Source organism: Callorhinus ursinus, unplaced genomic scaffold (genome assembly GCF_003265705.2).
Source record: "Callorhinus ursinus isolate GAN/ISIS: 27379988/994484 unplaced genomic scaffold, GSC_fseal_2.0 scaffold1, whole genome shotgun sequence".
In the NCBI taxonomy this organism is placed as follows: domain Eukaryota; kingdom Metazoa; phylum Chordata; class Mammalia; order Carnivora; family Otariidae; genus Callorhinus; species Callorhinus ursinus.
The window spans coordinates 141,902,111-141,928,821 of NW_027397063.1; the positions used below are offsets into that span (position 1 = coordinate 141,902,111).

General features: G+C 45.8%; 1 protein-coding gene across 6 annotated transcripts in view; it reads right to left on the bottom strand.

Annotated features, from left to right (window-relative positions):
• Window positions 1–26,711, bottom strand: part of ITGA9 (integrin subunit alpha 9) — a 339,913-nt gene that overhangs the window by 108,705 nt on the left and 204,497 nt on the right. For all 6 annotated transcript variants that reach the window (XM_073902077.1, XM_025884438.2, XM_073902092.1 and 3 more), the window contains exon 18: window positions 15,060–15,210. In XM_073902077.1, coding sequence (XP_073758178.1) covers window positions 15,060–15,210 — 151 coding nt within the window. The remainder of the gene's footprint in view (window positions 1–15,059; window positions 15,211–26,711) is intronic.

A 26,711-nucleotide genomic window follows, 5' to 3' on the forward strand; every position in this document is an offset into this window, starting at 1 on the left:
CCAGGGGACATTTTTTTCTTTTCTTTCTCTCCATCTTAGTCCATGGCAGCTGTGCTCGTGGTTGTGAGTGACTTTCTCAGCCCATGAAGGGCTCCCCTTGACCACTCTAAGCTGTCTTGAGACTTTCTTTTGGATCCCTCAAGATCTCTCCTTGACTTGGGGCTTCTCTGTTTCCTCCAGCATATGTACCAATTAGCTTCTTTTCCTTTAGGGAAGAGCCCACCTCATTGCTTCCTGCATGGGTAGCCCCTAAATGGCTGCCATTTTAACAGTTAATGCTAGAGAGAAACAGCATTACCTCTAACCACAGAGGCAGAGACTAATTTCCCTGGTTAGCCAACCACATTGTTGGCAAAGCATCTGAGAGATTTCCTGGCAGATAAGACAAGGAAATCTGGGCCAGAAGGTGACGTCAGCACCAGCTCGCCACTTTCTAGTGTGACCTCAGTCTTGTTAACCTTTATGAGTCTTGAGCATAAAAATGATCGTGTTCCTTTCATCTTGTGAGTTTCTCTTCCTTCATCTATACGTTGGAATAAGAGCACCCATCACACAAGGCTGTGGTGAAGATTCAGTGAAATAAAGCACCAGTACAGTGCCTGAAGAATGCTCCAGAAACATCTATTCCTTCCCTCCCCGTCTACTCGGCAAATGGCTCCATGTCCACCCACAAGATATCACACTTGGAGCCCACCAGGCCCGTTGCTCCAAGTGCATTTAAGGGGTCTTATCAATGTCTTGGTAAGTTACCAAGTTAGATGACCTAAAGTCAGGAGCTATGACCAACCTCAAATTTTGCTATGCGTACAAATACCCAGGCATCTTGTTAAATGCAGACCCTGATTCAGCAGGCCTGGGGTGGTCTGGTCTAAGAGTCTGAATGTCTTTCTTTCTTTTTTTTTTCTTAAGATTTTATTTATTTATTTGAGAGAGAGAGAGAAAAAGAGTGAGCACAAGCAGTGGGAGGGGCAGAGAGAGAAGCAGACTGAGCAGGGAGCCCGATGAGAGCTCGATCCCAGGACCCTGGGATCATGACCTGCGCTGAAGGCAGACACTTAAGTGACTGAGCCACCCAGGTGCCCCAAGAGTTTGCATTTCTAACAAGCTAACTGATCCTAGGTGATGCCACGCTGCTGGTCTGTGATCATATTTTGAGTAGGAAGACTATAAATGACACAACTAAACTTCCAAACAGCATTAAAAAACTAGAAGAAAAATAGAGTAAATGCATCACAAATGAATATAATTGTGCTGTGGCTGCCACATTAATAGAACTGGGACAGTACTAATTCTATACTGGACTCACTGGGTGGCAGTTCAGGCCTGGGCTCCACATTTTAAGAAGGAAGATGCCAAACTAGACACAGCACAAAAATAGAACAGTGAAGAAGGGACTGGAAATATATACACCAAACAGTCAGGAGGACAGGGGTACTGGATGCTGGCCTTTCTAGTGCAGGTTGGCCTGGATAGAGAGCTGTGGTGGCACCTTCGTGGGAGGCCCCAAATCCAAATCTGTTGACATTATCATTGGAATGGCTTCATCTCGTGAAAATAAGAAATGCCTATGTCAATGAAGATAGATAAGGCAGACAGAAAAAGGTCACCTTATAAGTTATCAGGGTCTGACATCTACCGGAGTAGATTTCACTGGGCACTGCTGCTTGATAAGACCGAACTGAGTCGTGTCACCTGCTGGTTCACTTCGGGGGCTCTGTGACACTTGACCATGGCCAAGCCAGATCTTCCCAACAGGTATTCTTGATGATGACTTTAAAATATCCTAAATGCAGTAAGGCAGAGCCTGAAGGAACTTTAGCAAAAGGAAAATGATACAGTGATCATGCCAGTCATTTGCCCGTTTGTCTGTGATTCATCCTCTCTCCTTCCCCCTTTCCGCTGCTTCTCAGAGACATGTACTTGTAAACAACCCCTCTGAGGTTCCACTAATGCCTCTCGATCACCACTCTTCCCTTCCTCCCCATAGGCAGAACCGGACTGTATTTGAGGCAGCAATGTGCCCAGCTCAGAAAACTCATCTCTTAGCCTCTATTGTGGCCTAGGGGGGCCCTATGACACGGTTCTGGCCAATGAGAGGTACTTGGAAAATGCTAAGTGGGGCTTCAGGAAAGCTATTTAAAAGGGGTCAGGCCTAACTGGACAGCTACATGCAAAAGAATGAAACTGAACCACTTTCTTACACCGTATATACAAATAAATCAAAATGGATTAAGGACCTAAATGTGAGACTTGAAACCATCAAAATCCTAGAAGGGAGCACAGGCGGTAATTTCTTTGACACTGGCCAAAGCAACGTTTTTCTAGATATGTCTCCTGAGGCAAGGGAAACAAAAGCAAACAGAAACTGTTGGGGCTACTTCAAAATAAAAAGCTTTGCACAACAAAGGAAATAATCAACAAAACTAAAAGACAAACTACAGAATGGGAGACGATATTTGCAAATGATATATCTGATAGAGGGTTACTATCTAAAATATATAAAGAACTTGTACAACTCAACACCAAGAAACCCCAAATAATCCATTTTAAAAATGGACATGAGCAGACATTTCTCCAAAGAAGACATACAGATGGCCAACAGACACATGAAATGATGCTCCACATCACTCATCATCAGGGAAATGCAAATCAAAACTATAATGAGATATCGCCTCACACCTGTCAGGATGTCTAAAATCAAAACCACAAGAAACAACAAGTGTTGGCAAGGATGTGGAGAAAAAGGAACCCTCTTGCACTGTTGGTGGGAAAGCAAACTGGGGCAGCCACTGTGGGAAAACAGTAGGGAGGTTCCTCAAAAAGTTAAAAATAGAACTACCCTATGATACAGTAATTCCACTACTGGGTATTTCCCCAAAGAATAGAAAAACATTATTTAAAAAGATATATGCACCCTTATTTTTATAGCAGCATTATTTACAATAACCAGATTATGGAAGTAGCCCAAGTGTCCCATCGATAGATGAATGGATAAAGAAGAGGTGGTGTACATATATAATAAAATACTACTCAGCCATAAGAAAGAATGGTATTTTTCCATTTGCAACCTCATGGATTGGCTCTAGAGAATAGGATGCTAAGCAAAATAAGTGAGTCAGAGAAAGACAAACACCATACAATTTCATTCATATGTGGAATTTAAGAAACAAATGAACAAATTTAAAAAAGGAGGTGGCGGGGGGAGACAGACCAAACAACAGACTCTTAACTACAGAGAACAAATTGATGGTGACCGCAGGGGAGGTGGGTAGGGGATGGGTGACGCAGGTGAGGAGCACTGAGGATAGAATTGTTGAATCACTCTATCGTACACCTGAAACTAATACAACACCGTATGTTAACTATACTGGATTTGAAATAAAAACATAAAAAATAAGTAAAAGGGGGCAGGGCTGTTATCTTTCCTCTTCTTACTGCCTGGAATGCAGCTGCAGAGCTGGAAGTGGAAACCAAGAAACAACAAGTGTGAAGAAAGGCTGAGTGCAAAGACCAAAGAACTAGGTTTCTTGATGGCACAAGATCACACAGGTGCCTACCAGTCCTGGCCTGTCCACTTCTATATTTATTATTACAAAAGAAAAATCAAAATCCCATTAGGATCAGCTGCTACAAGCTGGCCTTCCTGTTACCTGCAGCCAAACACATTCCTAACTATTTTTAAAATCAGTTGTTCAATCCACTTGCTTCAGGAAGAAGACGGGCTGGCCAGTCCAGGATACAGGTGCCTGGATACAAACAAGGCCAGTGGCTCTCGGGAAGCAGTGAGGCTACTGGCCCTTCTGGCCTCAAAGGGATGGAATGCTAGTTCTAGCAAGATGGATCGTCACAGGATGTGGCTATGCATTCGGATTCTCCGTTAAATTCCAAGGGCATCTACATCTGCTGGTTCCTTAATTCTGATGCTGGCAGAAATATCCTGTGTGCCACTGGCACTATCACCTGAGAATGTCACACACACACCACAAGAGCTGCATCTTTGTCAATATGCTTATGACACAGCCTTCAGAACGCAAGGAACGCCAGTAGACGGCAATCCTACTATTGCCAACACTTCCAGGGTTCCTCCAGATTCCCCTGGGACCCCGTCTAGGTGCCCACCTTCTGGCTCCAGCATGTGTTTTCCTCCAAGAGCCAGCACCCGTGCGTCTTCCTTGGAGGTCTGCCCTCTGCCTGGTAGGCCACCGTGCCCACACGTCACCCTCAGAGGGCAGAAAGCCCTGGGACTTTTCTTCCTCAGTGGGTGGCCCTTAACCAATGACTGGTACTACGAGGGAACAAAAGCCCAGCTTCCTGACCTTGAGATGGACCTTGCTGAGGTGTGACTCACCCTTCAGAGCTCCCCTGCAGGATGAGGCCGAGGCCACCCTCCGCAGCACTGTGCCCGAGACCACGCCCTGCCCTGTCCTGCTTCCCGCTCCCTCTACATCTGCTTCAGGGAAACCTAGCCTGAGACACCCATGTTCTCCTTGATCTTTTTCACTTTCTTTTGTTTGCCTTGGCTTAGCAGTCCATTTTCATGGCTTTCCTTTTAAGAGGTGTTGTGCTGCTTTATGAAAAAGATTTAAAATCCAAGGCTCCCCTTTCCCCTTAAAAGAGGAAATTATTAAATTGCTGTTTTGCAGTTCATTAGAAAAAAAAAAAATCCAGAGGTTTAACACATGTTTTCTAAAGTAGCCCCCCCATCAGTAAATAGATTTACTCAAGTCCAGCAGCTCTGTTGACATTTCTAAAGCAAAACATAGCCTTCCTTCCAAACACAGTGAATACACAAATGAAGCTTTTCATATATGTGAAAACTGAGCCCCGCCGTGGAACACTGAGGCCATGTTGTGATTGGAAATGGACATCTGGCTTTCTCTACCACCTCCTCACTGGCCCCCGCCACAAGAAGGGCCCAGCTTGGCTCTCAGGCACGGCTTCACTAGGGGTTAGAATCTCTCAGACTGCAAGGCCAGACAGTGGTAACACCACGGCCACAGGTAATCCAGGTGAGGAATTACGAACCTGGCCTCAGGGTACCTGCTCCCTACCACCCACTGTTGTCTGTTCCAGGAGGAAGGTCAGCACAGGCAGAAATAGCTCAGAAACGGGAAAGGCTCTAGGGAACTTGGGATTGACCTTTGACATGCAGGACGGGGAAGACCAATAAGGGAAGAAAAAGGGAAAGAGCTTGCCGCTGTATCAGAGCCTCAGATGGGCTGGGAGCCAGGTGAGGTTTTTCTGCCTGACATTGTGCAGGAAGTTCAAGGTAAAGTCACCAGGGGGCTTGGGGCACTGGATTAAAAACAGAGAAGGGGCGGAAAAGACTTATTATTTTCTGAGCATCGATATCCACCCTCAGGGCTCCCTTACAAGGGCAAGAAGCAAGTACATTCATCATCTTAATGGCCCAGCCAAGATGACTGTAAACATCTAAGGGTTGCGTTTTACTCCGGGCTACTATTAACTTGACGAGAGACACCGGAGAGAGCGGAACACAATGAAAATCAGTTCCTGCCATGAATGAGAGCAGTGGCAGAGTGAAGGCAGGCGGTTTGAAATCCGCTTACACACCAACGCCAACGGATGAGGCGCACGAGGCGCACGCATTCCTGCCTGCAAACCCTTCCTGATATGACGCGGGCCTTCCCAGCTCCATGGAACACATCTTGTTTTGTTCCTATGTACGGATGCAGCTTCTGTGTGGAAACGTCTGTCTGAGAACAGGCCAGGGCACTCCCACAAATATAAAGGTATATAAACATGTAAGTGTCTAATCTTTCCCACTCTATCCGGGTTAGAAACTGGATCATTTTTATCGCCTGGCGCCATCTTGAGCGGCTTGCCTTGAAAGCAAGAAGGGAGAAGCCCTTGAGAGAAAGAGACTGCCTTTCCATGGTGAAGGCAGATATAAACTGGAAGGATCCCTTTACAAGAAAAACAAACTTATAAACCCTCTATGCCTTTTGTCATAAAGAATAAGCCATGGAACGCCGCAAAAGCTGACCTGGTGCTTTTCTGCCCCCTAAACCAACTTGGAGGCCAAGTTTCCTTTGCAATTCAAAGCACTCCTCAGAAAAACCAAAACTAAGCTTTCTTTCACGCAACTTCTAATGGACGTCATCAGGCTTCCTACATTGGGCCCTGTCACGGGAGGAGACAGAAAGACACAGGGCCCACCCCTCCATCTTCGTCTCTCAGGAAGGTTAGACGGTGACACAAAACACGTCAGCCAGATTCAGTGACTTACAACCAACCGGGGCTGAGCACTAACTACATTTCTTAGGAACCTGAAAGTGCAGAAAGCTCTAACATGCATTCTAAGTGGTAGGTTTCTGTTTTCCGGGCTGGATGCATGGTCTTCCCCCCTGCTTCCTCACTGGTCTCTTCCACTTCTGGCAATCCCAAGACTGAATCTCACTTTCTGGCTTCCCTGTCCTATTTGGTCTTTCTTGGCTCTTCCTCCAGCATGTCACCAGCTTCTGTCCTTTCTTCTATTTCCTCAGTCCATACCCTCAGTGAAGAACACAGATGGCCCATCACTATCTACCTGATAAAAATCCCGGATCCCCCCACCAGGCCTCATGGGGCCTGCAGACCTCTGGGCTGGTCCTTTCCCTGCCCAATCTGCAAGACTCAGGGCCTAGCCCTGCATTGTTTGGTGAGTATATTACTTTCCTCATTCTCTAAATGCTGATATTATTCATCACACATATCACATATTTGAACCATTATATATAATGGATTTTAAAAAGTCAACATCCTCAAACCAAAAAGTCTAATACTTCAGCAAATAGTAAGTAAATGAAAAAAAAAAAAACAAAACCAACAGGCATTATTACAAGCAAACAAACAGGAGCTACCAAAGCTAGCTCATTTACTTAACTGATATACATTTATCAAGTTGTTTTTTTTTTAAATTTTAGTTAACATACAGCATAATATTAGTTTCTGAAGTAAAATTTAGTGATTTATCACTTATGTAGAACACCCAGTACTCATTTTATTTACCAAGTTTTTCATTATTTTTCATGTAACTTTATTTTTTTTTAAAAAATAAAGGCTATTAGTTAAATATAAAAATATGTTCCCTTTAACACAAGCTCTGTTTTTTGACATTATGAAGGCACACACCCATGTGCGCACACTCAGCCCTGCAATCCCTTTGTTAAAATCACAAGTCTTGATTTTTAGTTTAAAAAGGAAGAGTCAACACCCTCTGACTTACAAGCTTTGTCTTATATTCTTGTTTTTCTCCCTCCACCCCCTCAGCACGTAATCTTGTTCTGAAGTAGGGGACCATATATACCTTCTGAGTAAATGAACGAGTTATAAAGTTTGTGCTTGTGTGTAGAGGGGTACCATGGTGGCTACGTAATGATATACAAGTAGTTGGCATAGGCCCCATTTAATCCTCAGCACATCTCATTTTAAAGAGAGAAAGAAACTGAGGTACAGAGAGAAGGCCCCTGGCTCAAGGTCACATGGCCTGCAAGAAGCAGAGCTGAGTTTCTGCGTCCGTGTCTGATGGTCATAAGAACCTCGCTTTCCCTCTACCTCATGTTGGCTGCTTGCTACGTTACTTCTAAGAACTTCTCAAACACAAACTCCAGCTTAGCTGCTGCTTGCAATTGCTGCAAAGTACAAATGTTCCAGCCTGGGAAAAGTTTTCAAAACATCACTGGCTTTAAAAAAATGCTCTGGATACTACATGTAAATTGACTCTCTCCTTCCCTCAAACATACGCTCGCACTTGAACCGCAAACTGCAATCTCTTTGGCTAGCTTCTCTGCCCCCCAGGGATGGGTGTGAAATGCAGTCAAGCCTGCAGACGCACTTGGTTCTACCACAAATACAGATCTGTGTGACAAACAAGCAGGCAGGAGAATGGGCCTTCAGCATATGGAAGACAGTGAAAGCTGGAGGTCACAAATTGGTGGCCTACAGGCTGGATGCGGTCAGTGGGACACGTGTTTGGCCCACAGGATGTTCGGAGAACATTTTAATTAGCTGCAAAGTCATGCGATTTCACATAAAAATGTGGATTTCTGGCTTTTATTGAAAAATAGGAAGTCTGACAGCACCGGCCCCTGCTCCCACCTGGTAACCACTGACTGGCTGCTCTCTCTGGACGAGGCTCCGTTTTTCCAGTCTTCACTGCTTCCCACTGTCCCACACCTAACCCCTGTCCCATTTACAATACTTGCCTTGCCTTGCCCCACTTCTGTAAGACTGTGAAGTGTGTACCACTAGTTCTCAAGCTAGAACCTTGGCAAAGTTCCATTAGGCTAACTTACAACTTCTGGAAGCCTAGAAAGTGAGGTGCTTCGGTTGTAAATGCTTCCAGCCCTGGAGGCATCTCTGGCAGGTGCTGGTGAGCCTCACCCAGATGTGCTGCACCATTCAGGGTACTCCACTCCACTTCCAGTTGCCAGTGGCTACATCTCTGTGCATTTTTCCAGAACCAGGACCGTTGCTCTGGCCATGCACATTACAGGACAGAAGTCCTGGGGAAGGTGTACTTCTAGAAGGCTTCAACTGCTGACTCCTTGGGAGGGGGTATAAATCCCCCAGCTCCCTCCACCCTGAGGTTTGTGTTTTGCACAATTTCCCAGGATTGTCCTGGGATTAAGCCCCAGTGCCTACTGTGGCAGCTGGTTTAACAGCACCCTCTTCATTAGCTGCCTCCACTGGTCTATCACTGCTCTGCCTCCCTCCCAGTGTTGTTGCAATTCCCAAATGAATTGCCCTCAATTCCTTTCTTCAAGGTCAGCATCTGGGAGATCCAAACCAAGAACACACTCACACTGTAGAGAAGAGGCTAGGTCAGGGGCCTGCCCTTGTTCTTCCTTCTCGCCCAGCATGGCCTCCTCTATAACTGCATGGCAAGCTCCTGCATCCCCTTTGTACCCAAAGGTCACCTGGGAGCTCCCCTGCACTAGCTTAGAGCTTACAGTTGTCCACATCTGTGTCTGTTTCCATGCGGGCCGTTAACAGTCACTGCCATGAAGACGTATGCATGAACCCAGCCCCTTCTTTGAGTTTATCTGTCTCAGTCACATGAGGCATTCCTGAGTGCAGGAGTCCTAACTGACAAGCAACTTCAGCATCAGACAGCAGACATCCGCATTCCTCAAATATCCCGAGGTCACCCTGCCACTAGGAATGTTGCTGGCCCTTTGACGCCCATTGGCCACCTCTTTGCATCTTGCTGGATGGCTCTTGTCCCTTTTCCTCTGCCCTCTCACCAGGCTCCAGCCAGCTCGCCTCTTCACCAAATAAACTCACGCACCCACCCCTGCTCTGCAATGGCAGCAGCAGTGGATTTCAATAATTCAGAGGCCCATCATCTTTCCCTAAGCACTTATCTGGGGACTTTGGGCACCCCGAGACTAGATGTCACAGTCATCACTTGCTGCAGGGCAATGTTTCAGCGTCTGGACAGTAGCTGGTATCTTGTGCTCTGCTTGCTGACGTGCCTCACAGCCCACTAGGCCATGAGTTCCTTGGGAGCAGAGAGCAGATCTTACTTACCTTTGGGTCCTCTAGAAGCTGGTTCGGTCCTTGGCACCTAGCAGGTACCTAATAACTACTGTCCCAACAAATGCATTCTTGTTCCACGGAGGCATCTAGAAGAGCCGAAAGCCTGTGTGCTGAATGGCAACGTGGCGAAGAAATTAAAACTCAACTTGATCTTGACCCCGGGGCCACGTGGCTGTACAACTCCAGCAGGCACCATTCACAAAGTCTGTGGAGTGGTGCTCTGCGGGTGTCGCTCACACAGAATCTACTGTGAATGTGACCGTGGGGTGGTGTGACACAGATGTGCTCCAAATGCATTTTCTCCATTCTTCTTTCTTCTCCCTTTCCACTGTGCCCCTCCCCCATCCCTAAGGGATCCCACACACTGCTCCACGGGAGGCCACTCTATGACCACAGTATGCTGTGCCGCAGCCAGCCCACCAGCCAACCAGCTGGTGGCCACCAACGCATTAAGTCCTATTTTATAGAGTGTTTTCCAGTTAGCTTATGGAGGTGAGAGAAAAGTCAGCAGATGGTTGTCCATGTGCATCCCACATTTTTTATAAGCAGCCTTCCCTTACAGGAAAGAACCGGCATAAATCTATGAAAGCAGCTTTATGTTAGAGAGGCCCCACAAGTCCATCTTCGGGGAGATGTTTTGTTCGGTCTCAGAAATGAATACATCTTGAACTGTGTGATGACACAGAAGACTGGAGACCTTGGGGGCCTAGGCCCTGAGCTGCCTTGCGGCTTTGGACAGAGGGCTAGCCCCCCACCCTCCCACCCACACCACCTGGGCAGCCAGGTGAGGCATCTGAGCTGAGATCTGAGGGCAGAGAGGTTGATTAAAGAAAATGGGGGTGGAGGGGATTATAGCTGGATTCAAGTGGGGGGTGGTGGTGAGCAATGAGGCTGGGGAAGAGGGAGGGCAGGAAGCATGCACTCAGAATGGCCTCTCAGGGAACAGCTGAGGAGTCCAAACTCCATTCTGAAGAATGTGAGGCAGGAAGAGTGACGAGATTAAGTTTCTTCTCAAATTTTTATGGTATAACTGATATTATAAGCTTATTTTTTTAATTAAGTTTTAAAATTATGTATTTACTGTGGCAATAATTTTTTTACATGTGCTTACTATTTTAAATGCTTGCAAAATTTGTTTTTGCTTATGTCTACGCTTATTTGGCCTTAACATTTTATTCCACGACTGTATTCCAGAGTGCTTTATCTGTAAGTGTCCTATTTCTCAGGAACAGTTTCATGCTTATTAAAGCTTTAACAGTCACTGAAGCAGATGTTGCCTTGCTCCCATTCCCTAGAACCCACCAGAGGGTTGGTCACCTGAGGCCAGTGCCCTCCAGGCCAAAGGCTTCCAACTTCTCACTGCCAGAGTTGTTTGCTCGCCCCAGGGAGGGTGGCCCATAGCCAGAGAAGGCTGGAAGTGCTAGGGAGTGAATGCCCTTGGAGTGATTCTCTGTGGATGTGTGGTAAGAGGTGGTGGAGAAATCCGCTAGCAGCTTCCTTACCCCTGGGAGTGATTGTGAGGGGTGCTCCACAGCGTCCATCTCTCTGAAGATCTGCAGCTGGACAGAGCCCGAGTTCCCCACGGCTTATCAGGGCACACTGTCCTGTCTTTCCTCCTTTCCCTGTCTAAACTCACCACTCCCACAAGTGCCTCCTGAGATCACTCCCCAGATAAAGTGCCTGTACCTATACCATTGTGTTGGGGTCTGCTTTTGGGGAAATCCAAACTGGGCAGTTAACAAACTCTATGATTTCTCATATATTCAAGGATGTCTTTATTTTGTCTTCACATTGGAGGGCAAGTTGGGTGGGTATAGAATTCTTAATTCACCAGAGAACCTGGTTCTCTGACTTTTTAATACTGTTACAGAAAAGAAGCCTACGGAACACTGGTTTCTTTGTTTTCTGTTAGGTATCAGTAGCATCACTTTCATATTTTTCAAATTCAAAATCTCATGAAGCTGTGTGTTGACAGTAAAGTGCTCTCGATATTTTTGCCTGGCGTTTGCAGAGCTCAGTCAAGAGAATGGAGATCCTTCCTTGCTGTCTACTCCTGTCTTCTAACTATCACGGAGCCACTTCTCTTTGCCGATTTCTCCGGTCTTCACTTTCCACAGCTATAGTTCTGTCATTCTTCTTCATTGTTTTGTTCTTTTTCTCTGAATTCTCAGAGACCATCTCAAATGTGCCCTGTATAACAATGAATCAATTTTCCATACTGCTAATTCTGCTCTTTCCTGATAACACATTTTAATTCTGCCATTGCTTTCTTGGTTTCATTATATTTCCTTACCCTATCTACAACCTTTATTTTTGTTTGCCTCTCAGTTCATTCATTTTCATCCCAGCTTATCGTTCTACTATCTGATCTTTTGCTGTGCTCATTTTTTTTCTTGAATTTAATCAAGAAAAGTGGAGGCTAGAATAAAATTTACTTTTGTTTTCTATTAATAATCCTTCTAAAAGGTATGCTTTCCTTCTGTACCCTGAATTGCACTTTTCTTGGTTTTTGTGTTAGAATCTTTTTGTAGAGTCCATGTTGTTTCTGTTAGGTCTGTGCAGGGTGAGTGGGCTCTCCTGGTTCCTCTTTACCAACCCATCTGGGTGCTGTGAGAATCTTGCTCTCGGCTGAGTGATGCCATTTACATCTCCGGTTAGAGTTGTGGTTGTGGTCACGGGAGAGGAATTTTTGTTTCTTTACCTTCTCTTGCCACATTGATGGTCATTTTGCCTAATTGTTTTTCTAGTTGGTCCTGCCCCCATGGTGGCTACGGGATGTCTCTGTGCCCTGCTGCCTTTCTCACACTAAAGCTTCCCACGTCCCGAAGAGCCCCTGATACCTTGTCAACTTTCTGAAAAATTGAAACTAGGGCTCCCTGTGCCAAAAGTTGCTGGGATTCAATGGAACAGAGATGAAAATGATCAGCTATCGTAGCTAATGACATATCTGTGGTCGTCTCAGGCACACTGTCCTCACCTGGCTAGAGCCCCTCATCCAGAATGCCTGGGGGGGCTACTTCCCATACCTCAAGGTGCTCAATATGATACAGGGGTGGAAATGATGCTCTCCTGACACTTTAAGAGGAGACAATTCTGCTGTGCTCTTGGGCATCCCTCCACCCCTTTCCACCCTGTTAATCAGACCAAGGCTACCTTTTATGATGACACACCCTTAGCCTATTCCCCGCCTCATCCTACTTCCCCACTTCTTCCCTGCAGCATCCCTCCAGTATGGCAGATGCACCCAGGTCGCATGCAGGAGGGGATGGGAAGTGTATGTAACACCCCTGGTATATAGTAGGTGGTCAACAAATGCTACATTACATCCCCGAAATAGTTAACAAGACTAAAAATATAATCATTTGTTCATAGCAATCTCTGTGAAAAACATTCATCACAGTATTTTTTTTAGATTTATTTATTTAAGAGAGAGAGAGAGCAAGAGAGAGAACATGAGCAGAGGAAGAGGCAGAAGGAGAGGGAGACAAGCAGACTCCTTGCTGAGCAGGGAGCCTGATGTGGGGCTTGATCCCAGGGCTCTGAGATCATGACCTGAGCTGAACCCAAAAGTTGTGGACACTTAGCGGACTGAGCCACCTAGGCGCCCTCATTCATCACAGTATTAAAGAGAATAAAACCGGAATGAAGTATCTACATAGTAAGAATTTGAGGGTAATCCGTTGTATACTTTAAGATAGAATATTATGCAGCCTCCAAGCTAAAAAGAAAACTATGATGAAGGGAAATAGAGTAATACATAGGAAGCTACACAGTTTGTGATATACTACCACCAAATCCTATATATCAAGTGGGGCCAGCTCAGAACTTTCTAGCAGACAACAGAGAGAGCAAAGCCTGGTCACAAGGGATGACTGTGCCTCCAGATAAAAATAAGCCAAAGTACTCAGGGAAAGCACAGCTATTCCTAATTTTGAGACCAGAGAGAAATTTCTCCCATAGGTCCTAAGTGAGAGGAATCTGCAACGTGATGACCCAGTCACCAACCCCATCCTTTCAGTTACCACAGAGATGAGTTTTACAGCTGTCCTTGAGTGAGCCCCTTTCCTGCCACCCCCTACAGGAAGATGGCATCATGGCACAGGAAATTCTGTAAACGAGATTCTATGTGGGGCCAGAGATACTAGAACCTTGTAGATATTTGGTTCTCTCTTGACTGGGCTTAAACCAGGACAATTTTTAGGGTGTAGAAGACAGATGGGAAGCATGCCTTTCTCACAGTCCTTCTTGATTGCTTTTGTGGCCTCCCCAACCCTGGGGCTCCTAAAAGCTATTAAGCAGCAGAGAGTCTGAGATAAACTCTTGTAAAGTTCTTGGAGTGTGACCATTACAGATCGCTCTATAGGCTTCACTTGCCCCCTAAGCTGGGCAAGGTTGGTATAATCCTATCAAAACTGCTGAGCTTTGGGCGCCTGGGTGGCTCAGTTGGTTAAGCGACTGCCTTCGGCTCAGGTCATGATCCTGGAGTCCCGGGATTGAGTCCCACATCGGGCTCCCTGCTCAGCGGGGAGTCTGCTTCTCCCTCTGACCCTCTTCCCTCTCGTGCTCTCTCTCATTCTCTCTCTCTCAAATAAATAATGAAATCTTAAAAAAAAAAAAAACCAAAACAAAACTGCTGAGCCTGCCAGGATCTGTGTCTGAACAAAAGTTTGCCCACTGGCTTGAAGGTGCACCAAGTGCTCATCTGTGGGCAGAGCAGAGCTGTTCCTCAGAAAGTGATCTTAGCTCCCTTTAACACAGACATCAAGGCACTGCAGTTCCGTGTTGTAAACACTTGGAAAAGCTGCAAGAATTGCCTTCAAAACTGCTGTCAAGAGTCAGAACAACCACCAGGGAGGGTGAGGTCTGTCTGAGCCCACTCATTCCTGTTGCCTTCTGGAGATTCATTCTTTTTTTCTTCCTATAGGTGGTTTGTTGAGTTGAATTATGGGACAGGAGAGAATACCACCAACTCCTTTTTCCTTTCAGAGTCATTCTACTTAAACTTTAATTTATTCAAATACATGAATTCGTGCTAAAATAACTCACTCAGTTCATGAAAATAATTTAATTTCCTCAATTCACTCAAATATATCATAAACAAACATGTCAAAGCACAGGCTGACATACGTGACCCCCTAATGGAAAACATCAAGTGCACCAGGGGTGATAACAAGCATAATAAGCAGTGATCTGTCCTCATTTCTTATCTTGTTATTCACAACTACTGACATAAAACTGGAATTCTCTAGAACACATGAGTGTTCGGAGAAGGGGTCAGACATTAAACGGTAGGGAGAGGGTTCCATAAGAGAGAGAAACGGTGGGAGACAATGTTAGAGATGGGTACTGCTCCAACACACCTCCTAAGTCCAGGAGGAAAAAATTCTCATAGTTCCAAATGATACCCCACATAGTAAAACAGTCTCTGCAGAATCACTGCACACTGCAAGCTATGATCAAAGTCAGAAAATGCACCCGATGGAACAAAGACTCTCTTTCAGGGGTGCCTTCCTTACCTTCTGCCACATGTTGATGAAGAAGAGCTCCCGGGAAACGTTGAAGGACACGTTGGCATCATAAGCATCATCCCCGAGGTTTGAGATGGAGATGTTTAGGGAGATATTCTTCACAGCCCCCAAAGCTAGATAGGGGGTTTTTCCATCAACACTGCAATGACAAGTGAACAACAATGAATGCCCTGAAGTTTTCACTAACATAATATGAGGCATCAGAGGGTAGCTGAGGATTGGGGGCAGAAACTGCACTGGGGTCAGAACTACAAGTTCCAGCAACCCCATTAACCAGTAATGCATCCTTGGGCAATCAGTGAGCTCCCCTGGGCCTCAGTTTCCTCATCTAGCAGCCTAACTTGCTAGGGTCTGCTGGGGCTCACGTCAATCTCAGAAAATTATAAGATATTTAATACCATACACATGGAATTTGGCCATGTATTCATTCATATGTCTTTGAGTACCTACTACATGCCAATCATGACTACTCTCTGTGCTAGAAGAGAGACCCGTGAACAAAACAGAGTTCTTGCCTTCTTACAGCTTCAGAGAGACAGAAAACACATACACCAAGCAGCAAACGTACAGGTCAGATTGTGATAAGAGCTATGGAGAAAACTCACAAAGGGTAAGAAGGGTGGAGAATGCCAGATTTGGAGGGAGAGTGGGCTGCAATTTTAAATAGGCTGGCTGGGGAAGCCTCACTGATGAGGTGGACTCTGAGTAGAAATGTGAAGGAAAAAAAGGAGCAAGATACACAGATGCCCGGGATCTAGCAAAGGGAAAGTCATGCGTGGCACGTTCAAGGATTGGCAAGGATGCCAGAGTGGCTAAGAGGAGTGAGCAAGGGGGAACGTGGGAGGAAATAGGCTCAGAGAGGCAAAGGGACTGGGGACAGACGGATCATATGGGGCACTGCAGGGCCATCACAAGGACCTTTGTTGGACTCTGAGAAGAAACTCCCGCGGGGCTCTGAGCAGAGGAGTGGTGTGACCTGACTTCCACACCTGAAGGCTCACGCTGCCTGTGATGTGAACGGTCTGTGGAGTGCGTGGTCAGAGGGAAAGCAGGGAGCCTGGCTGGGAAGCTCTCACAATAATCCAGGAGGCAGCTCAGACCACAGCGGTTGAAGCTGAAGCAGAGAGAAGAGTGAGGTCGTGTTCTGGATGTGTTTCCAAGGTTATGCCAAGATTTTGCTCACAGACCGATTGGGCGAGGGGTATTAGAGAAAAAGAGGAGCCCGAGACAGCTGCAAGGATTTTAGCTTCAACAACTGGAAGGGAAGAGTTGTCATTCGTTGAGATGGGAAAGAGTACAGAAGGTTCAGCAGAAAAAAATCCAAGTGCCTATTGGATCTTTAAGAAGAGGTGTTGGACAGCTGGATGCTTAAGTCTTACAAGAGGGTCTAGGCCGGAGACACACATTTGGGATGGACTGGATATGATCACTAGGGAATGAGTAGAGAGAAGAGGTCTCACACTTAGGAGCTGCAGGTGAGGAGGAGAAGAGAAAGCATGACAAGGGAGGTAGGAGGAAAACCAAGAGAGATGGTATCTAAGTGGCCACAGAAGACATGTTCCAAGGAAGGAGTAATCAGTTTTGTCAAGTGTGGCAGACAGGCCAAAACAACATGAAGACTTAGGATTGGCCACTGGAATTAGCCACCTGGAGGTCACTGGTGATCTCAAAAAGAGCTGCGTAAGTGGAGTGATAGGGATGAGAGCTTGGAATTGGCTTAAGAGACGGAGGAGTAGAATAAATGGAAACAGTGAGGACACTCAACTTTTGGAGGAGTTTTTCTGTAAAGGGGAGTGGAGAAATAGCATGAGAGCCGGGAGTGGGGAGTGAGCTCAAGGCAATTGTTTTATTTTATTTTGTTTTGTTTTTGGTGTAGTGTTCCATGATTCATTGTTTGTGCATAACACCCAGTGCTCCATTCAATACGTGCCCTCTTTAATACCCATCCCCAGGCTAACCCATCCCCCATCCCCCTCCCCTCTAGAACCTTCAGTTTGTTTCTCAGAGTCCACAGTCTCTCACGGTTCATCTCCCCCTCCGATTTACCCCCTTAATTTTTCCCTTCCTTCTATCTTCTTCTTCTTCTTCTTCTTCTTTTTTAACACATAATGTATCATTTCTTTCAGAGGTTCAGGTCTGTGATTCAGCAGTCTTACACAATTCACAGTACTCACCATAGCACATGCCCTCCCCAATGTCCATCACCCAGCCACCCCATCCCTCCCACCCCCCACCACTCCAGCAACCCTCAGTTTGTTTCCTGAGATTAAGAATTCCTCATATCAGTGAGGTCATATGATACATGTCTTTCTCTGACTTATTTCACTCAGCATAACACCCTCCAGTTCCATCCACGTCATTGCAAATGGCAAGATCTTGGGGTTTTTTTTGATGGCTGCATAATATTCCAGTGTGTGTGTGTGTGTGTGTGTGTGTGTGTGTGTGTGTGTGTGTGTGTGTGTGTACATCTTCTTTATTCATTCATCTGTTGATGAACATTTTGGCTCTTTCCATAGTTTGACTATTGTGGACACTGCTGCTATAAACATTGGGGTGCATGTACCCCTTTGGATCACTACATTTGTATCTTTGGGGTAAATAACCAGTAGTGCAATTGCTGGGTCATACGGTAGCTCTATTTTCAACTTTTTGAGGAACCTCCATACTGTTTTCCAGAGTGGCTGGCTGCACCAGCTTGCGTTCCCACCAACAGTGTAGGAGGGTTCCCTTTTCTCCGCATCCTCACCAACATCTGTCGTTTCCTGACTTGTTAATTTTAGCCATTCTGACTGGCGTGAGGTGGTATCTCATTGAGGTTTTGATTTGGATTTCCCCAATGCCGAGCATCAGACAAATTAGATTTTAAACCAAAGACTACAATAAGAGATGAGGAAGGGCACTATATCATACTTAAAGCATCTATCCAACAAAAAGATCTAACAATTGTAAATATCTATGCCCCTAGCATGGGGGCAGCCGATTATATAAGGCAATTAGTAACAAAATCAAAGAAACACATTGAGAACACTACAATAATAGTAGGGGACTTTAACACCCCCCTCACTGAAATGGACAGATCATCTAAGCAAAAGACCAACAAAGAAATAAAGACTTTAAACGACACACTGGACCAAATGGACTTCACAGACATATTCAGAACATTCCATCCCAAAGCAACGGAATACACATTCCTCTCTAGTGCCCATGGAACATTCTCCAGAATAGAGCACATCCTAGGTCACAAATCAGGTCTCCACCGGTACCAAAAGACTGGGATCATTCCCTGCATGTTTTCGGACCACAATGCTTTGAAACTAGAACTCAATCACAAGAGGAAAGTCGGAAAGAGCTCAAATACATGTTTTGTTTTGTTTTGTTTTGAAGATGGAAATGATCATAGCACATTTGCATGAGCATGAGAGGGAGGTACCCAGAGGGAACAATTAATGACATGCCGCGGAACAACTGCTGGATGGCCTGGTGAACAAATGGAGGGGCTGGCCTCAGCTAGCACAAGGTGAGAAACTAGAGCCAATGGTACCGACGTGTTAGTAGATGGGTGTTAGAAACAAAGCAGCGGTTCCTTAGTGATTGCTTCCATTTTGCACTGAAACAGAAGTAGGGTCAAAGACGGGGAAGGAGTGATTGTTTGACTGTGAAGGAGGAGGAGGGATTGTTTGAGGGGCGAAGAGAAAAAGGGAAATGGCAGCCCAGGAAAGTGGGGGAGTGAGCGGGCCATCAGCAGGATGACAAGGGGATAAGGACGATGGGGATGATGACAATGATGAAGATCACATGAGATGGATGACTATTATGTGACGTGGGCTGGGGACAAAACAGATTCACAGTGGTAGCCAATCTTGGATTGGCCAACCAGTTAATGGATGATGTGATTACGCTTATCAGGGTTTATGTGATGGACAGTTGGTATTTTTGGCTGCGCAGCATCCTGACCCTTTTCTGTTTGGGGGGAATCTCAAGATAGGTGGGAGGGGCACGTCAGAAGAAAGGGGGTAGGCCCTCCGTCTCCCCGCCTCTTGATAGCTGAAGTGTGGGCACCTGACTATAGGCAGCCATGTGATCTAAGCATAGTCAGGGGCCTCAGGATGGTGAGCAGATGCTCCCAACCAGGACCACGAATTTTGAGGGTTGCACAAAGACACCAGTGCCCTCTGAGATCACCTGAGGTGGCTACAGAGGTGTTGAGAGCCCAAAGGTGGAATCCTGAGCTCAGCCTGGTCTCCCTTGTTTCCTGTCCATGTTGGTTCTCCAGGCTCCCTGCCTATGCTATGAACCAGCCCACATCCTTCCAATAAATTCCTTTTCTGCTTAAATTAACCAGCACATGTTTATTGTTGTTTGCGACCATTAGTACAGCGAATAGAGCATGAAAGAGAAGAGAAATATCCAAAATCTCAGTAGGCTATAATCCTTTGAAATACAGATTGCTGTGGGAGGAGCAATCCTCATTCCCCATCCATGAAGAAAAGACCTCACTTTCCTGCACGCCCTGGCGCATCAGCAAGAATAACATGTGCAATGAGAGATCTGATGGCCTTGCTTTTGGAAGCAAGAGCTCTAAGGATCCAAACAAGATGTGAAAAATTAACTTAGAGAAAAGCTTCAAATTCTTGAATGGCCTCCAATAAATTAAGACCCTGACCTCAAGCTATTGTGGCAGTTATTTATTATTGTTGGCCATTTTAATTTTAAACAATTGATGGGTTATTTCTGTCCTCCTGTTTGCTTTTGTAAGATTACAGGAGTAATCCTTGGGCCTTGAGGAGTTACGAGGGCGTGCTAAGCTTGCTTTCTCTTGAGAAAGATGAAAGTAGCCCAGTCGCATCGGAAAGTTATCCATAGTTTCCAAATGGAACATAGGGAGATGATACAGAAAAGCACAGGACTGTGGGGTAGGGAGCTGACTCCTTGTTCCAATTTTGTTGTTTGTGATCAGCCTCCCTTCCCCACATGTAAATGGCAAGGGTGCAGGCCCTGGATGTCTAACCTTCTCCAGCACCCAGAACTCGGGCTTCTTTCACTAAATCAGGCAGCAAGATTGTTCCTGGGCTTTCAGAGTCAAGTGATTCTAACATGGCTCCATGACAAAGGGAAGCCAGGCACCTTCCAGGGTGGAATGTGAACCATCAGACTTCCTTAAAAAGGGGCGCCTCAAAGCTGTTTTCACTCTTTCTCCACAGTTGAAGACCTATGTATGAAACAGTACGTCCCTGCTTCCAAAGCTATTCTTAGAAATGAAACGAAATGTAATTTGCCTGGTGCTGGGTGCTTTGAAACATGTCATCTTTCTGAAACCTTACAACACCGTGAGCCGTTCCTGACGTTAGTCCCATTTTTAGAGGCAAGGAGTTGGAGAAGCCGAGATAAGGTGGCTGGCCAAGGAACTGTGCTGGGCTTAGAAAGCAGCACCGACTATGCCTTCAAAGTCCCACCCCGTCCGTCGTGGGCCCCTTCTGATCTCCCTCCTGGGGGAAATAAATCTCCCTATTATGAGCCCCTCCAGCCCCATGTGCTCCACCAACACTTCCCAGCACTTACCAAGGTTGGGATGACACATTTATTTGTGTGGTTATTTGATTAAGAAACACCTCTTCCCTATTAAAATCTAATTCCCAGGGGGCAAGGACCCTGCTGTGGTTTTGCTCATCAGTGAACCCTCGATGACAGACTTGGGCCAGGCACATAGTAGGTGTTCGGTGAACCCTTATGGAATGGATGAATGAACATGCCCAACATTCCCACGACAGTTCTTCAGCTCAACCTTTGTGTTTTACAGTTGGAAGCAATGAGCCCACCTCCCCACTCACTGCCCAAAGGGGAACCCACTTTGGTCAAGGTCACCAAGCCATGTAGGGGCTGAGCTGGAGCTAGTGCCCAAGGTCGTGCCCAACTTCCTTTGGCATGAAGGTTGTCTGAGCCACAGCTCTTATGTAAACTCCATCTCAGTTGGGGTGGGCTTTGGCAAGAAAAATCTTTTAATGACATCTAGAAAGAACAGAACTCCACGGAGACCAACCTCTCTGTCAAGACTGAAAGAGCAAGACAATTGGGCATAGGGGTTTTCGCCAAATATCCCACCGGTGCTTCCTTATTAAAGAACTACCCTTCTCATTCTCAGAGAATCTTGTTCCCTGAGAAAATTTCCCATTAATTCTAATTTGCTTGTGCAATCTTTTAAATGGGTCATATTACTTCGTACACCACTCACTGGTGTATTTTTATACAAAAAGTGTTACTAACAGTCAACATACAATACAAGTTGTATAGTTTCTATAAAGTGTATCTCATATCACACATACAGCCTGCTGGAAATACACTGCTCATTTGTTATGAAAAATGACCAATACAACTGCCCTAATACATCTTATAGCAGCTGTTTCTGGGATATGTTGGGCTTATACTTAAGTTTAGTGCTGATTCAATGTCACTACTGTCATGTAGGTAGCCACGTGGTGCCCGAGCGCCACTGAAGAACCCTTCTCTGATCTCACTCATCACCGTGCATTCAGTGTGTGTACCACTCAAAAGTCCTCACTGGGGAGATGCAATACATTTCCATATCAGCCACCATATGCTGAACGACTGAGGCCACCAAATTCTTTCCCCTCTACGGTCTCATAAGCAGTTTTATGCAGATGATTTTTTGAGAAGATGCTAAGGGAAGAAACTAAAGTAGCTCAATGGTGTTTAACAATTAATGATCCATTTGATCATTTTAGATTTTCCGTAAGTCTTAAAGATAAAAGCTGTGACCTTATGTAAATAATTTGTGGTTATAACCTACCTTCCATAAAATGTAATACTTTTATTTTCTTTTGCTGTTAGCTTTAATCTAGCCTGAGTAAAGGATGCTAATACAGGCGTTAATCAAGTGCATTCTAGTCCACCGTATTTGAGTTTTAAAAACTTGTCATACCATTATTATTACTGATGCTATATTTGCCACCCACAACTGTATCTGATAATGACGGCTAGGATAATAGTATAGGGCAGCCAAATCCATCCATGTTTTTTCTTCCCGCCTTCATTCTTTCATCTCCCCCCTTCTCCCTCCCTTCCTTCTAGTCATTTATCCGTCCATCCATTACTTTTTAAAACTACCTTCTCGACTTAGGTACCGAGGGATACAGGTGCCAGACCCCTAGGAGTTCACAGTCTAATGGAGGAGGCAAACACATAGGACATGAGTTGACATCAACATGTGTGTAGTGCTGACCCAGAGGGATGAAGAAACATCCGCAGGAGGTCCCTTATGCTATGAGAGCACCAAGAAGGGATTCTTCAGAGGGCAGTGGGGGGAAGGGTGGGGAGTATTTAGCAAGGTATTACTGACGGGGTGAACCATGAGTCCTACAATAATGGGATGACAGCCCTGTCAACAAAAGTGTTGCTAAGCCTGATTATATAGATGTGCATGTGCACACGCGCGTGCACACACACACACACACACACACACACACAGAGGCAATCCTTAGTTTTTCCATTCATGGAAATCATACTAAAAAGGACATTGTGAAGCAGATCATATTCTCCCCTAGGACAAATGTCAAAATTGGGGGCAGCATTCCTGAGTAACCATCCAGCATCCAACAAATCACAGATATCCTCAACGGTGTGCATTAAGGCAAGGATATAAATTATAGCCACTGCAATCTAAAATCACAGACAATGCTTCCTATTCTTACAAATGGGCAGACACCATAAAATCAGAAATGGAATTGGACAGCTGGATGGGGCTCGCTTGAGTCATCATTTTGCAGTTAAAGGCCAGAGAGTGAATCTCGCGTCCGTGTGGCTGCTCAGCAGACAGTGGTGAAGCAAGGCAGCCCTCCCAACTCCCGTGGGCAGTCTGGTGCTCCTCCCTCTGCTCCCAGTGTTCTTAAAGTACAGAAACATGCAGTTAAATGGACTAAAATTCACATACAGCTTATTTGGCTATAATAAGATGAGAAATGAGGGCGCCTGGGTGGCTCAGTTGGTTAAGCGACTGCTTTTGGCTCAGGTCATGATCCCAGAGTCCTGGGATCGAGTCCCGCATCGGGCTCCCTGCTCGGCAGGGAGTCTGTTTCTCCCTCTGACTCTCTTCCCTCTCGTGCTCTCTATCTCTCATTCTCTCCTATCTCAAATAAATAAATAAATAAAATCTTTAAAAAAAAAAGATGAGAAATGAAATTGTGTTTGCCTTCTTAGCATTTAGAATACTTAGAATATTGGGAGGTGCCATTTCTTTACAAAAGCTATCTGAAATGCTTATTTTCCTCTTGACAGTTTTCCTTGAAATTGGTGGAGGTGTTCAGGATGATTCCGGATGCCTTCAGCAGCTCAGTTGGGCAACCCCCTTCTTGGCACTTTGTTGACAAGTATCAGAGTTTTTGGATGATTAGTGCTTAAAATCACAAACATGATAAAACCATAAAACCACAGTTGCGCATCGCTATCTTCCTAGAAGGGATATGCACAAAAGTACCACGTAAATTGATTAAGATGTGAAGGACATATAACCACAAAGCTGATAAGATGAGTTGTACCAAATACCAGGTACAGAATAAGGTGCAAAAAGAATTCAGAGAAAGAAATCACTGTAGACTGACTAAGAGGTTCCTGAGAGAGGTAGGAATTGAGCCCCACCTTAAAGAATGAGGAACACAGGGGTGGAAACGAGGTAGATTTCAGTCATAGAAGAAAATAAATAGGTAAAAGGATGGAGGTGACTCCAATAATACAGAAAGGAGCAGGAACAGCACATCCTTGGCAGTGAGATGAATGGGAAGCAAGAAGATGTTGGATGCATCCAGATTCCCATGAATCTCGAATGTCTCACTTTGGGTTGATCCTCTAGACCAGTGAACTTAACTATTATCTTGAGTCACCGATGCCAGGTAGTAGTGCAAGCAATTAGTAAATAACAGGCACCAAATTGAAAGTATTACAGAATGCAGTAGGCTATAGGGGGTTCTACCCTGTCCCCTAGGGTCTTATCACTGCAGCCTGCAATTCCATCTGCCAGCATCCCCCTCTTTTGCTGGAGGACTTTTCTCGGCAGGCCAGCAGAGTGCCAAAGAATAAAGTCCCTGACTGCCCTGGAGCAGCCCTTAACCAATGACTGATGGTGACTGGGGTATAATTACCTTGGCTCCCTCGCCTATTGGGTGTGACAACTCTGAAGGTCATGTTCCAGGCCTGTGCTGTCTAACGCAGTAGGCACTAGGCACATGTGGCTTTGGAGCACTTGAAATGTGGCAGCTCTGAATTAAGTATAAAATACATTCGCTTTCTAAGACTTAGTACAATAAAATAAAGGATGTAAAAACCTCAATCACCATTTTCATATTAATTACATGTTTAAGTGATTTTTTAAATATGTTAAATATTATTTGTTTCAACCATTTGTTTCATTTTAATTCTTCAGTGTAACTATCGGAAATTTTTTTTTAAAGATTTTTTAAGATTTGTCAGAGAGAGAAAGAGAGCACAAGCAGGGGGAGCAGGAGGGGGAGGGACAAGCAGATTTCCCACTGAACAAGGAGTCTGATGTGGGGCTCGATCCCAGGACCCCGGGATCATGACCTGAGCCGAAGGCAGACGCTTAACTGACTGAGCCACCCAGGCGTCCCTATTGGAAGATTTTTAATTGAATATGTGGCTTACTGGCCAGGACTGTCCTAGACTTTCAGTAAATTCTATGTATTTTACTTTTAACAGCATGGTTGATTTATAATTCATCTTCAGCGGTACATATTTGTTCATGTCACTTGCAAAGTAGAGATTTAGGGAAAATAAAATACATTTGGGTAAAAATAAAATTTAAAAAATAAAATTGATAATGCTTAGCTCGTAAAACCCACTTGCTTGTAAAACACCATAATAAACATTATGAAATATCAGGAAAAGGTGTTCCACGTGTGTGCATCCCTCCCCCCCCCCCCCCGTAATTTTAGGTTTCACCGAAATCGGATGCCCAAAGTTGTGCACGGTGCAGGTAGGCCTCACTGGTTACATGTGACATGGGAGACAAGGAAGCCAGCCACGTGGACCTTGGCAATGGGGAAGGTCTCAGCCTGGCCCTGTCAGAGGCGGACCCTGAGGCAAGTCTGAGAACAAACAAGTCCTTTATTCGGGAGGTGGTCCCAGGAAACACCAGTAGGTGAGAGGTGGAGTGAGACATGGAGGGCCAGGCAACCAAAAAAGGATGTGACATCAAGTCCGTCACCCCTGTGGACACCTGCAGCTTCACCTTGCTGGAGTTTCTGGGAACTTACAGAACGTTCACCTCAGAGTTATCCCATCTGTGAGGTGAGGGAAGTATTGACATGTGAGTCCCGTAGGCCATGGTCAAGGGCTGCTGCTGGGAGGAAGGGTCTCTCCCCGGCGCCTCAGCCTGCTATGTGGAAGGCAGCGCAAGCAGAGATGCACAAGCGGGAGCTGGGAGCTGTTACAAAGGGCCTGCTGGGGGATCTTACTCCAGTTTTATAGATGGAAGCATGACCCAGTGAGCGAGGCCTGTCGCTGGCAGATCAGCTCAGTTAATCCTCTTACCCGTGAACGCCTGGCAAGGGCCCAAGGCCCTAAAGAAACCCCACCCTACCCCTTGCGATCCTGGCCCAGCACATTCCCCTTCCTGAGCCACTATTATAAGGACCCATCTCAGGTACCACAGGCTCCACTTCCATGGATGGTTCCAGCCCACGCAGGCCTAACAGTCCTGGCAAATGTAGTATGGGTGAAAGAACACACCCCCTTACGGGGGTGGGGGGTTGGTGCCCGCTGGGGGGTTACACCAGGGGCACTGTCCTGGTTGCCCGTGACCAGCAACGGCTCTTCAAGGTAGCCACGCCGATCCTGTAGAGGTTGTTAACTATCTTGAATATTGCTCCTGCCCTAAACAGCCAGTACCCATTGGGGTGAAAAACCAGGACACTCCTCTTGCAAAATCCGTGGGGTATATATTTCTGAGCTACACTAGTGCAATCCACTTTGGAGAGTGACCAGGGACCAATTCGAGAAGGTCCAGATGACAATGGACACAAATTTCCGAGGCTACTTCTGCAGGGCACATGCTCTGTGAGGGATTTCGCCCAGCTGCCCAGCCTGGGGAGCCAGCTGTCCATACTTCCAAGGCTCAACGGGGTTCACACCAGAATGTTGTCTGAGTGTTAACGCCTCAGCCTCTGTTCACCTCTAGGGGCTGAAAGCTCTTACAGTCCAGCCTACTGCTGCTTCCAAGGGTTATGCCAAAGCCCCCTGGATTTGTTACAGAAGAGCCAGACTGGAGGCGTTTCCTCTGTGACACAGGCAACCCCTCTATATAGAAAATCAGGGATCTAGACCAAACCCTATGAAAACCCAGTCTCAAAACCCCAACATTTCTATGTCTCCAAAGAATAAAGCTGCCAACCTCAGCCTTTCGAGGTAAGATGCCAGGATGAATGCCCTCACCAAATTCGGTATTACACTGAATGTTGTGCACCATGTTTTCAGACTCCTGATCCGTTTCTCTCAGCTTGTAATAAGCCGGAGAAGCTATCCTTTCCCCAAGATGGCCATTCTCATGTGACAGAACTCTGGACAAGGAAACCATGAAGTACAACAAGGGACTACGAAGGAGTAAGTTCTCATGGA